Below are 13,474 nucleotides of genomic sequence, written 5' to 3' on the forward strand. Positions count from 1 at the left end.
AAGTTAAAAGCATGAAATTATACTTTCTTATCCTTCTAACCTCCTTTGGGACCCTCCTTCAAACTTACTTCTTTAACCCAGTTATAGCTAACATGACTTGTAAACAGTACAGCTAAGATAAATCAACAGCAATATTGCAAGGTTAACAAGAACATCAGAGATATTGTAAGAAATATCTTAGTTTCATGTAAAGAATGATCAACATTTATAATGGTTCAGGGTAGGTGGAAGTGAAAGTCTTTCACTTATTTAATTGTGGGGATTGACAGTGTGGTGCTGGAAAAGCACAGCAGGTCAGGCAGCAGCGAGGAGCAGGAGAATTGACATTTCAGGCACAAGTCCTTCATCATTGCTGAATCATGAATGGCTCTGACCCGAAATGTTGATTCTCCTGCTCCTCGGATGCTGCCTGACCTGCTGTGCTTTTCCAGTACCCACCTTAACTCTGATCTCCAGCACCTGCAGTCCTCACTTTCTCCTACTTATTTAATTGTGCCTTATACAGCATGATCTGACTCCGTCATTCTCTGAAGTTATTTCCAATAATATAATGGTAAATTCTGTAAATTTTTAAATGGTGCATTATGGAAATTGTTGAACTTTGGTTGTAATTACATTAGTTAACTCGGCCATATAATGTCCAGTGCCCTCTGAACTGAACTTAAAAGGTTTGAACTGGACAGAATGTGAGAATTCTTGAAGAAATACAGTCAGAAGTCCAATTCAGGTACTGAAGGTTCTGAATCACATCTGACATTCAATCTTAACTCTCAGTTCATTGTTCAATAACTCATTAAAGTTAAGTGTAACCATTGCATAGCTAAAGAGGCCACTACAATCTTGCAGGGTCTTTTATTTGAAATAGCAGATGACGTTTGAAACAAAGTTTATACTTCTGGAATTTGCTTTCATTTTGTGTGAACAATTAGAAAACTGTATTGAGAGTGTGGTGCTGGAAAAGCGCAACAGGCCAGGTAGCATCCGAGGCGCATGAGAATCAACGTTTTGAGCATAAGCCCTTCATCATTCAGCAATGATGAAGGACTTTTGCCCGAAACGTCGATACTCCCGCTCCTCAGATGCTGCCTGACCTGCTGTGGTTTTCCAGCAACATGCTCATAATTCTGATCTCCAGCAGTCCTCACTTTCTCCCAATTAGAAAACTGTGATCCACTGATTTATAGTATACTTTCTAAGGTGACTATGAATTGTCTTCCTCTTGAAGCAGTCAAACATAATGCAGTTAGATGGATACTGACCTAAAACCCCCATTGCAAGACCTCCTAATGCGATACCCATAGCATTACCCCTTTCTTCATCATTAGTATAAACACTGGCCAGCATCCCCATACCTGTGTGAGAAAAGAGAGACCTGTCAGTCTGTGTAAATGTCTATGAAATATTAAAGTGCTATTGACCTTGGAAGCACAACATGACTTCTCAGTGCAGTAAATACAGAATGAATTCTCAATGTAACTATTGCATAATTCCTAAACAATGAGAAATCAAATTCCAAAAGAAAATTAAAATGTTTGCAATGCTAGAAAATATTAAATTTGTATTTTAATGAAGATTATCTGTACTGTGAAACAACTGGAAACCATTGAACACACAGAAATATGATTATTATCAAATTACAGTTAGTTATTAGGCCAACATCTCTAATAAAGTTTTACATGGCTGCTTGTTCTTCTAAAGATGTTTAGTTACAGTGTTATTGTCTTATTACTTTGGAAATTTTCCCTTACCTGCCACAGAGGAACAAGATGAGCCGATACCCTGCAGAGATCTGGCTAAGAACAGTAAAACGTAACTCTTTGAGAAAGCAAACACTGCAGGGATAAGAAGATGTGAGAGTGTTATCCAAACATATTTAACCCAAGAATTGCAATTGAATCCAAATTCTCTGTGAAACTAAACCTAACTTTACTTTTAATGGAGAGAGGAAGGTGGGAAAGCAAACAATCCACTCGAAGGAAGCGAGTTGGAACTTCAAGTATATAACAAGGTTTTGTATCTTATTATTATTATTCAGATTTTGAATTTAACTGTGGATGGTTGCATTTCCTGAACCTTTGAATAGTTGTTAGTTACATCCAGACAAGGGCTGTCAGATCCAACAGTTAGGTTCAGCATGCCTACCTGATCCCATTTGCCAGGCTTCTGATTCTACACTAACTCTCATCTTGAGCCTCAGTTTTCCCAAACATCTTTCCCCCTCCACCAGGACCCTGGGATTGACTCTATTTCCCATTTTGATTAACCAGCCCCTAATACCTCCCTTGGATGTCTCCAGCTGTACAAAATACCTCCCGATTTTGACCCTCTTCCCTAAGAAACCTCATCTGCCTAGGTCACCCACTCAACAATTCCCCATCACTGGGCATTGATCTATCTTATCTGACTAGCTCTTTGCCCAGCTGGAAGTTAAACCTGCCAGTTGGACTGGTTTCCTGATTGGGAGCCAAAGGATGGTGTCACATACAATGTATTAGACTAATATTCCAGAGGTCTGGGGACATTGGAGACTTCCAGGTTCCATATGCCTTATTGACTTCCCCTGCCTCCACTTGTGGTTTCCTCAACAAATTACTGACCTACATGTTTAAGATCAAATCGACTTTGACCCAGCATGAGCTCAATAAGAGTTTGATCTTTATTGCCATCCAAATTGTATATCATCTTCAAAAAGGAAGTGCAAACAAACAAGATCCTTATTCAATTAGATATTTGAATGGATTCATGATTATGTTAAAAGGATACTGTGTCACACAGACAATAAGGATTCTAACCTTGTTAATGGCTTTAGATAAATAAAAAATAAAGTTGAAGTACTTACTAACTGTTGATATGAACATGATAATGAACCCTGCAAACATTGGAATTTGATATCCTATCCTGCAAGCAAAAGAAGTATCCAATTTACATTGTTCATAAGTACCTGTACAAAACAATTCACAAAAGCTAAAGGGTGCCCTTTTCTAAGTAGACAGCTCAAGGAAAATTTAAAATCTTATACAAAGAATATTGTGACTATATAGATACATCTATATGTGAACAGTGATTTTTATACACACTGGAGGCAAAACGATATGCATACTTGTGTCGTAGGCAGTATTAGTTGTTTCTCATTTTAAACAGTCAATTGTTTTTGAAAGATTTACCAGGGAAGTGAATGCATTAATGGAACAAGATATGAAAAAACAAAGACTTATTCTGGGAATAAGCTAAATTTTGTAATGGCCACTAAGGTATTGTTTCAAATTGCAAGCTTGAAATCTAAGCTTGAAACAATGTCTAACTGCCCTTGAACTTCTGTACAGCCAGTCATCTGTATGGGCACTCACACCTGCACACATACTCATTTACACAAGTAAATATATTCTCCTGCTATCAAACATATCTATTTACTCATGAGCACTCTCCCATTCTCTCCTTTTATGATGGGTACATTTTGAGCTATAATTGCACATACATAAATTCTCCTTTACTGTCAGACTATCAAATGTGCAAGAAATAAAACATTTTGTTTTATCATTTTCATACATATAAAAGTAAACATTCTCACATACAAAATCTTGTTCATATGCACCCATAATCAAGGATAGACCCTTTTCAAAACTAGGAGAGTGTGAGGACTGCAGATGCTGTAAAGTCAGAGTCAATAATGTGTGAAGCTGGAAAGAGCACAGCAGATCAAGCAGCATCAGAGGAGCAGGAGAGTCGACGTTTTGGTTTGGGACCCTTCATCAGGACTCATGAATGTACTGATGACCTGAAACCTGATTGCCCTGCTCCCCTGATGCTGCTGGACTTTCTGTGGTTTTCCCTTTCAAAACCAGGCAGACTAACATAAGTATTGCATTGTAGATTTACATTTTGGACACATTTTTGTTCCATTATAGCAGTTGAAGAGTTACCTGTGCAGAAACTAATGTGGTAGACATCTTTGCCACATGAGTATCATTTGAACAGAGTTCAGAAAACACAATGGGCAGAATTTGTACAGGCCTATATGATGTGAACTATGGTGAGAAATCTGGGAAAAATGCATAAGAAGTCAGGTGAGTTCTTTCTTGATGTCGGAAGCAACCTTTTATCAATTCACTTGGGAGACTTGGGCATTGCCGGCTGGGCCAGCATTTATTGCCCATTCCTAGATGCCCTTGAGAAAATAATAGTGAGCTGCCTTCTTGAACCATTGCAGTACCTGCATTGTAGGCAGACCCACAATGCTGTTACAGAGGGAATTTCAAGGTTTTACACAGTTACACTGAAGGAACAGTAATATACTTTCAAGTCTGAATGCTTGAATGGCTTCGAAATGAATTTGCAGGTGGTAGTGTTCCCATGTATCTGTTACCTTTGTCCTTTTACATGGAAGTGGTGAGCGTTTGTAAGGTGTTGTCTGAAAATCTTTGGTGAATTTCTTGTAAATAGTACCCGCGGCTGCTACTGAGCTTGGTGGTGTAAAGAGTGCATGCTTATGGATGTAATGCCAATCAAATAGGCTGTTTTGTCCTGGATGATGTCAAGCTTCTTGAGTGTTGTTAGAGCTGCACTCATCCAGGCAAGTGGGGAGTATTCCATCACACTCCTGATGTGTGGACAGGCTTTGGAGAGCAAGGAGGTGAGTTACTTGACGCAGTATTCCTAGTCTCTGACTAGCTCTTATAGCCACTGTATTTATATAATGAGTCCAATTGAATTTCTGATCTATGGTAAACCCAGGGATGTTGATAGTGGGAGATTCAGTGATGGTAACAGCATTGAATATCAAGGTGGGTAGATTGTCTCTTATTGGGGATGCTTATAGCCTCACATTTGTATGACATAAAGTTACTTGACACTTTTCAACCTAAGCCTGGACATTGCCTAGACCTTGTTGCATTTGATTATGGACTGCTTCAGTAACTGAGCACCAATCATCAGCGAACATCCCCACTTCTGACCTTATGATGGAGGGAAAGTCATTGATGAAGCAGCTGAAGATAGGGCCTAGGACACTACCCTGAGGAACTCCTGCAGAGATGTCCTGGAGCTGAGATGACTGACTTCCAGCAACTACAACCATCTTCCTATGTACCAGATATGGGACTCTAACCAAAGGAGAGTTTTCCCTGATATCCATTGATTCCAGTTCTACTTGGGCTCCTCGATACCAATGCAACCTTGATGTCAAGGGCTGTCACTCTCTGATTACCTATACCTTTATGTAAGATGATTGGTATACATGTTTGCCTGAAACATCAGTTTTCCTGCTCCTTGGATGCTGCCTGACCTGCTGTGCTTTTCCAGCTCCACACTCTGGATTCTAATCTCCAGCATCTGCAGTCCTCACTTTCGCTTACATGTTAGATTAGGTTAGACTACTTACAATGTGGAAACAGGCCCTTCGGCCCAACAAGTCCACACCGCCCCGCCGAAGCGCAACCCACCCATACCCCTACATTTACCCCTTACCTAACACTATGGGCAATTTAGCATGGCCAATTCACCTGACTGTGGGAGGAAACAGGAGCACGTGGAGGAAACCCATGCAGACACGGGGAGAACATGCAAACTCCACACAGTCAGTGTCCTGAGGCGGGAATTGAACCTGGGTCTCTGGCGCTGTGAGGCAGCAGTGCTAACCACTGTGCCACCGTGCATCTACCCAGTCAGTATCTCCATTTGTCCCTCATGCACGCATCTATCTTCCCTGCAATGCATTTAGTGAGTTCTACATGATGTATCAGTTCTTCTGGAAAGAACATCTTCCTTTGATTAGAAATTTACGAGTGAAATTATAATCTTATTTAAACATCTGATAAACTAACCAGGAAATCAGTTCTACCCCCTCCTCTCAGCCCTGCACACTCTCACCTTGGGCACTCAAAGTGCGAGATTAAAAGCTGGGAAGAGTAAATGCAACAGGCAGACGGTTTTGAAACTGGAGCCTCTCAGCAGATCAGTCAACATCCATGGAGAGAGTGCTGAGCTTCCAATAGTTCTGAGAGTGGTTTCAACCAGAGAAAGCAACTAGCCTGTTCTCCCCATATACCCCTGTCATTTCGGGGCTTCCAGCACTTTTACTTTTATTATCATCTCTTATCGCCTGTGAAGTTAGTCTAGTTTGTTCATTAAGAGGAGACTCATTCATGACAGATGACATTGCAGGAAGTGCAAGTTTTATGGTTAGACCCAATGACTCACCTGTTTGTTAAGGGCCCTATGAAGGGGTTTGTTACCAGTTGGACAGTGGCCTTTGAAGCAAACAACAAGCCAACTTGGACATTTTCATTCAGCAAGTACTTGTCTTTCTTCAAGCAGCTGCTGTTCGAATCGGCTGTCCCAGTCACATTGGTCACTGAGGGCGGTGTTGTTGTGAAGGCCTGCTGTATATCACCCGGCCTGCTTTCCCGCTCGGTGATCATTGTCGAGTTGTCATAGTAGGAAAAGATTTTCTGAAATCGAGTCGCGGAAACCACGCCAGGGGTTTGGGTGGGGCTTTGCTCCAGTGGTTGGTGATGAAGAGCATACAGGTAACTGGGAATGATGGGCACTGTAAAACATCAGGCAGTTAGCAAATTCAGACAGCTCTTAGCCAGGAGCTGTAAGCACACAAAGAACACAATAAAAACAAGAGGTGGATTGATAAGTGATTGTACTTATCTAGAGTGGAACTTACTAGGTTCACCTACTGCAACAATTAGCGGAACCTCCTGGTATCTCTAATTGGGGGAGGGGGGGACACATTTGATTACAAATGTTGGCAATTTACAGTAGCCTAGACAGTAAGAGGCAGATTATACACTGGGAACTGGACTCCGACCATTCCCATCGCTCTATTGAAATGGTGTAAACCTAGCCTCAACACTTGAATGGTTACAATTTCAAGGCATGTCGATCAATTCCCGTTTTATTCCCATTTTTCCAGTTTTATCCCCCATGACACGCTTCACTTTCCACTTTCTGCGGTGGAGAGTAGATATTGCTGTGAATGTGGTTCCTCCGTCTGTCAATCGAGGTGACAGTGTCACTACAGCTGAAGTTGTCGGTCTTCCTGAGTGGGCAGAGGAACAGGCCGTTCTCCCAAGTGAAGGTATTAGACCTTCCCCCGTGAACCACACCCAGCAAAGTCATATCAAACTGTCATCGTTTTCCAATGACCTGATGGATGATCCTGACCCAACGGTCGAAGAACCTCTGAAAAGGACCCAGCCACAATGAATGAGAGCCACAGTGATCTTTGCTTTAGAGGGATTGTATTACACTTGGTGTGTACCAGATAAGCGAGACTGACGATGATAAATTCGAGAGGGGGGAGGTGATCACTCTGGGACAGACAGAGGGAGAGGGAAGGGTCCCAGCCTCCAGCATTCCCTTTGACAGGTACATCTCCAACTGTCCCCCATTCACCTTGGATGAGTCAATCCCAATAAACATTCTTGAACCGATAGTGCACCCTTTAAAAAATGGTCTTATTCCTTCCCCTTGATGTCGTCTGCCCCTTTATTTACTGATCTTTCTGAATTCGGAACTTGTTCCCATGGCGATGGTTCAGTATTAATCCCAGTGTTGTGAGCTGGCCCCAACAAGGCGACTCGACCCGGCTGCACCTCACCAAAAACGTTGTGGAATAGATGGAGCTATCAACGAACTCAACGAATAGTCCACTGCAGCCCGATGTCTGAGCTCCCACCTCTGTCCGGAAACAAGTTGTGTTGTTGGATAGTCTCTGCTTTCTCTCTGTTCGTTTCGGAGAGAGGTGGTGTACCCGACACTGAGCTGTGTAACATCTGCAGCAGGAAAATGGGAGGGAGGCACTCTCTCTGTTAATCGAATCGTGATGTTCGATCAACAACATTCCAGTAAAACAGCCACTGCCATCCAATCCGAGGTAAAGAGGCGATGTAGCTCCTTGTGAACCCTTTCCCAGCATTTCGTTACACCCTGGCTCACCTGTGGGCCTAACCTCATAACCTGCTATATCTTTTCCCCAACAGAAGTTTGCCGACCCAGCGGTGAGTGCGCTGTTGCTAAGGGTTCCTGCAGTGGCACAAGAGCAAAAGCTCATGTGGGAAGCTGTCCTCAATTGCACTCCTCCCATTTCAGGCTTCAGTGCTAATTTCTGCTCCCAAATTCACTGACGATGTTCCGTTTTGTTTTTCAGCTAAACGTTGCGGTAGAAGTTAAACAGCTTGTTGTCCGATAATCCGCGTTCTCTCTGCTGCCTTCTCCCAGAAACTTCCCCAGAGGGAAAGCTGCAGACACGAGAGAACCCAACTTGTTTCCGGACGATCTGAGAAGCTGGGAGAAAGTGAGGACTGCAGAAGCTGGAGTATCAGAGCTGAAAAATGTGTTGCTGGAAAAGCGCAGCAGGTCAGGCAGCATCCAAGGAGCAGGAGAATCGACGTTTCGGTCATAAGCCCTTCTTCAGGAAGGATCTGAGAAGCTGTGCAGTCACATTGCAAATAGACTTTTCCCAGCTCGTGACAACCCTCTCCCGCCCCACCAATATCTTCAAATGTTCGATTCAATCCTGCTCCTTTGTCTAAATCTCGGGAATATAACCCTGGTATTGGTATCCAGCTATCATTCTAACTAATTTTCATTGCACTTCCTCATTAAGACCATAAGACACAGGAGCAGAATTAGTCCATTTGGCCCGTCCCGTTTGCTCCACTGTTGGATCATCGCGGATAGGTCTCTCAACGCCTGACTGTTCCCTTAACCTCCGATCCCCTTACTAATCAAGAAGCCACCTATCTCTCTCTCAAAGAAATTCAATGCTTGAGCTCTCTCTGTCAATGAGTTCCACATATTCACCATTCTATGGCTGAAGAAATTCCTTCTTATCTCAAGTCTAAAGGGGCACCCTTCACTCGGAGGCTGTGCCGTCCGGTCTTAGTATTTCCTACCACATCTTGTCCAGTCAATTGTATCCAGGTCTCTCTCTCTCAGTATTGTGTAACTTGCAATGGGATTCCCTCCTCTCCTCCCATCCTTCTAAATTCCATTGAGTACACACCCAGGGTCACTTCTCAGATGACAAGTTCTCCATCGTTGGGCTCATTCTTGTAAACCTCCTCTGGACCCCCTCCAAGGCCAGCACATCTTTCCTTATCCCGGCGTCCAAAACCGCTCCCCATATTCCAAATGCGGTCTGATCACAGCCTTATACGGCCTCGGCGGTACATATTGTATTCTAGCTCTCCAGAAATGAATGCGAACATTGTACTTGCCTTCTGAACCTGCATGTTAACCTTACGAAAATTCTGAACTAGGAGTCCTAAGTCCTTTTATGCTTCAGATTTCCATAATCCTTTCCTAATTAGAAAGAAGTGCAAGCCTCTCTTCCTATCAAAGTATTTAACTTCACTTTCTCACATTGTATTCTATCTGTCACATCTTTGTTCAGACTTCTAGCCTGTCCAAGTCCTTCGGCAGCCTCCCCTCAAGGCCAATATACCCTTTCTAGGGGAGTAGTGCGCAGAAGTGAACAACATGCCAATACTGTTTAGCCACGGATGGTACTTAACCGGATTTATAAACCCTTGTGTTCTCAGTCTCTAGTTTGTTTTGTCCCTGGCCACGATCATTTAACAATTCGCTCATTTGGATGCTTTGCGATGTTTTGCCATTGAGATGGTATTTAGTTATACGCCTTTTATGATCTGAAGTGGCTGACCTCACACTTAGCTACATTAAAGTCCATTTGCCATAGCTTTGCCACTCTAATTCCACTTTAACCTGCATGAGAAGGTTGTCTGGTTTTGCTATGTTGGCAAACTTACACGTGTGATTCTGCCATCCAAATCATAATGACTGAATAGCTGAAGCTGCCAATTTGAAAAGGTGCCTTTAATTGAATCGAACCCTGGCTGTAGCTTTTACGTTGCGAATGAGTCCACTGAGCGAACTGACAACCGCCCATAGCATCCACAGCCATTCCTTAGTTCATTAATTCAGTCGCCTCGGCAAATCGTACAGATTCATCGGGCATGACCTATACTTTACAAATCCAATATTGTCCTCACTGATCATTTGGACATTTTCTAGATAATTGGTGACTCAGTATGGACGGAAACAACCCTTATTGCCTGTAATCAAAATCAGATATGTCTCAAGAGCATCTAAAATCTGAAACAAGATGTTTGCAAGCTGCACACATGAAATCAAGCAAGTGCGGAGGTTTCTTACCAGAATGAGACATTTGAAGAACTTCAGTTCGTTGGATAATCTCAGAAAAGTAGCGGTAACGCTCTCTGAGAAACCTGGTGGAGATGTTTTACAATTCCAGGAAGAGAGAAACTGAGGAGATTTGGAATTAGCACAGGGATCAGGGATGCACTATCTAAAAGGACGGTGGAGTCAGCTCCCACAGGAATCTCGACAAGACAGTTAAACCTGTTCTCTAAGGTTTGCAGGAATCTGGGGAAAGAGCAGTGCTGAGGTCCTAATGGGACAGCTCATGTGTGACACGCAGGACTGACACTGCACTGTGAAACCCCACAAATGGCAGTGGCTACATTGCGTACAATCCGAAATACACTTCCTGGATTGTCTGAAGTTGCAAGCCTTAAAGTAAGGATTGCCGGTCAACTGGAGAAGTGAAGCTGGGTAAACATCACACGTAACAGCACTGGAAATAGTGATAACCACGCCATCGCTGATCCAAAGGCTGGCAGCATTTCGCCAGGTGGTGCACCAACCCAGACGGACAGAGGTTTTCTTGGACGAAGGGAGGGTGAAAGTTCCAGGAGGGTACCTAGGGGACAGTGTGCACTAATCCCAACTGGAGAGCAACTCCAATGCTGCACAATTCTAACCCAGTGCTGCTCCTCCCTCACGAAAAGTCAAATTAAACAACTTTATACCAGAATAACACCGTTAGTTAAATCCTGTTATCGACTACAAATCAAAAGTGTTATTCTTTTTTTTATCGATACATTAAGTATCATTCACCATTTATCACTTTTGCTCAGGTCCTGGTTGAGCAATTAAAATTGACTTTATTTTTTTACCGACAATTCAGCGGTTTTCCACAAAGTGCACAGAATCCTGGATCTCCCTTCCCCTTTTCAAAACAAGTGTCAAATGTAGAATGAACCTTTCCTTGATTTGGGCCAGCCCAGAGCCGCCGGCTCCAGTTTAACTTCCGTGTAAGTGTAACTCCCTGACTCGGTGACTTACCCACCACGGTCAGCAGCATGTTATCAAGGAGCAGCGCCACAAACACTATGAACAGGATCAATTTCCGAGATTGGCGACCTTCCCTCAGCCAACGTAGAAAACTAAACTCCTTCAGTCGCTGTAGTCCATCCATCATCACTTGTGCTGCTCAGGGTAACTTCTAGAGGGACGAGAAACATAAACCCCGTTAGTAATAATAGCCAGCACTCATCACCACTGACTCTGAATGTCGGCGCAAACGCGAACTCCAAATGACAACCAGAAGCATTGCAACAGGAAGCGTATGTTTGCTGTTGTAATGCAATGTCACAGAATGAGGGGTAAGAGTCGAAATGAAAGCCCCTTGTACAAGCACCGCTCACCTTGAATTGAATCGAACGGGGCTGTGTTACTAAAAGCTGCTTCTGTCCCCGACAGCTCCAAGTGTGTGAAAGAGAGCCATGCAGCCAGTGGGCAGGATCAGGGAGGATTGCTCCGAGCTGCTGACGCCACGATTCCTCCCATTCACCGCTGCTTTTTGTTGACGTGGGGTGGGGTGTGGAGGGAGGAACGGGCTTGACAAGGCGCCAAGTGGGGCGATCATTCACAGACAGCGGGCCAATCCACCCCTCCTATTTACTCCAATATTATTCCATGACAAAATCAAAGTTCAGATTCCATTTCGCCCTCCCTTCAATCAGCACTCACCCACAGCAACTTACATCACGCAATGATGCATTTCCCAGAGAATGAACGGCCACTGTTTACGTACGAAACTAAAAATCCTGTAATCCGTAAAGCCAGGCCACTTCCAGTACAATGAACAGTGCAAGGGTAGGGTCTTAACTCCCACCTCGAATGAACAGATACCCTCTTGCCACCTTCTCAAATAATTCTCTCTCCCCCACCCCAAACCGTCCTGCCTATGCCCACCTTGCAATGAAAGGTTTGGAAAGCAAATAGGTTTCTGGTTTGAGCATTGATGCAAATTTCATTCCAATTTCTTTCTACCCCGATTATTAACAAGGGCAGGATAGGCATCAATTCCCCGCGGCAGTGCTGCTGTTCAGTGCTGGTCTGAGGAAATGAGATGGGATTGTTTATGGGTTTTTTAAAAAGCACAGGCGCACAGATTGATGATGACCAAAGATAACGCGATCATCACCTTGTAATAAAACATTTTTCAAGTCTAAGGAGCAAAGCAGGCTAATCAAAGCATTTGAACTTTATTTAGTTAACTGAATAAATTAATAAGAAGTCTGTTATGTCAAAGTTTTCCATCATCGTGAAGAATTTGTGAGTTATCGGGTTTTAATGCAATTGCTTCCTGAGTAATCTTTGAGACTAATAGCTTCTCATCAATTATTTTGCCAAGTGATGGAACAGATGGTTGGGCTGAACGTTACAGTTAAGGGTATTCCTTGCACGCGTTTGTTCAGAGAGTTTCTGTGGGCTCTTGAATTGAAAGTTGCTGTCAGCTAATTGTCGAAAACGTGCAGCAGCTTCTATGGGGGAGGTGGAGCTGTGTGATCATGCAAGTAATCGTTCATTTCTTAAGCAAGCAAATTGAAGATTAGTTTTTGGATTGTGCAGAGTTTGAACCGGGACTGTCAGTTAAAATATTTAATTCAATATAAAATAAGCTACAGAACATGAAAAAAGAAAATTAAGTAAAGCTTGGATTAACAGACAAAGGTGAATGAAAACAAAACCTTCAGCAACTACTAAAACGCATAAAAGTGTGTGTGTATACATAGGAGACTCCATACCTACAAACGTTGGGTTTTACCGTCAGATCACCTATTCAGTAATAAATAAAATAGCCAACCCTCTTGAAAGTGTAAAGGCAAAATACTGTGGATGCTGGAAATCTGAAACAAATACAGAGAATGCTGGAGAAACTCAGCAAGTCTGACATCATCTGTGATGAGAGAAACAGTTAATATTCTGAGCCTGGCACAACTTCTTCAGAATTGAAGTAAGAACAATACTGTGGAACAGGCATACAAACTAGAAATGATAACTTTGTTTCTCCATAGATCTTGCCAGACCTGCTGAGTTTCTCTAGAAAGGGTACTTCTTTCTGTTGTATGTAGTTCATATCTATGTCAATGCAGCAATTTTATGTCATTTAATGTATTTAAATGGGGAGACAGTGAGGTATGATTTCTGGAATGGTTTTGGAGAGGTCTTGCAGCTTGTACACATACCGCATCTTTATCTCCAGAGGCAGTTACCTGAAATTCTTTCCGTAAAATTAACAGTAAAATCTCATTATATCTACCATAAAACTTAACTCAATATCTGATGATGACTT

The 13,474-nt window shown here is 42.8% G+C and overlaps 1 protein-coding gene across 2 annotated transcripts in view; it reads right to left on the reverse strand.

Annotated features, from left to right (window-relative positions):
* Positions 1-11,758, reverse strand: part of slc18a2 (solute carrier family 18 member 2) — a 37,757-nt gene extending 25,999 nt beyond the window's left edge. The window contains exons 1-6 of one of the 2 annotated variants that reach the window (XM_072557335.1): positions 11,541-11,758; positions 11,179-11,338; positions 6,196-6,544; positions 2,840-2,898; positions 1,749-1,832; positions 1,260-1,352 (exon numbers count right to left, since the gene is read on the reverse strand). In XM_072557335.1, the coding sequence (XP_072413436.1) occupies positions 1,260-1,352; positions 1,749-1,832; positions 2,840-2,898; positions 6,196-6,544; positions 11,179-11,314 (721 nt within the window). In that variant the 5' untranslated portion in view covers positions 11,315-11,338; positions 11,541-11,758. Of the gene's footprint in view, positions 1-1,259; positions 1,353-1,748; positions 1,833-2,839; positions 2,899-6,195; positions 6,545-10,185; positions 10,379-11,178; positions 11,339-11,540 lie in introns of those variants that run through there. The other variant, XM_072557336.1, reaches the window with a different exon arrangement.
* Positions 11,759-13,474: the final 1,716 nt, after the last annotated feature.

This window comes from Chiloscyllium punctatum, chromosome 38, assembly GCF_047496795.1.
Source record: "Chiloscyllium punctatum isolate Juve2018m chromosome 38, sChiPun1.3, whole genome shotgun sequence".
NCBI classification, from domain to species: Eukaryota; Metazoa; Chordata; class Chondrichthyes; order Orectolobiformes; family Hemiscylliidae; genus Chiloscyllium; species Chiloscyllium punctatum.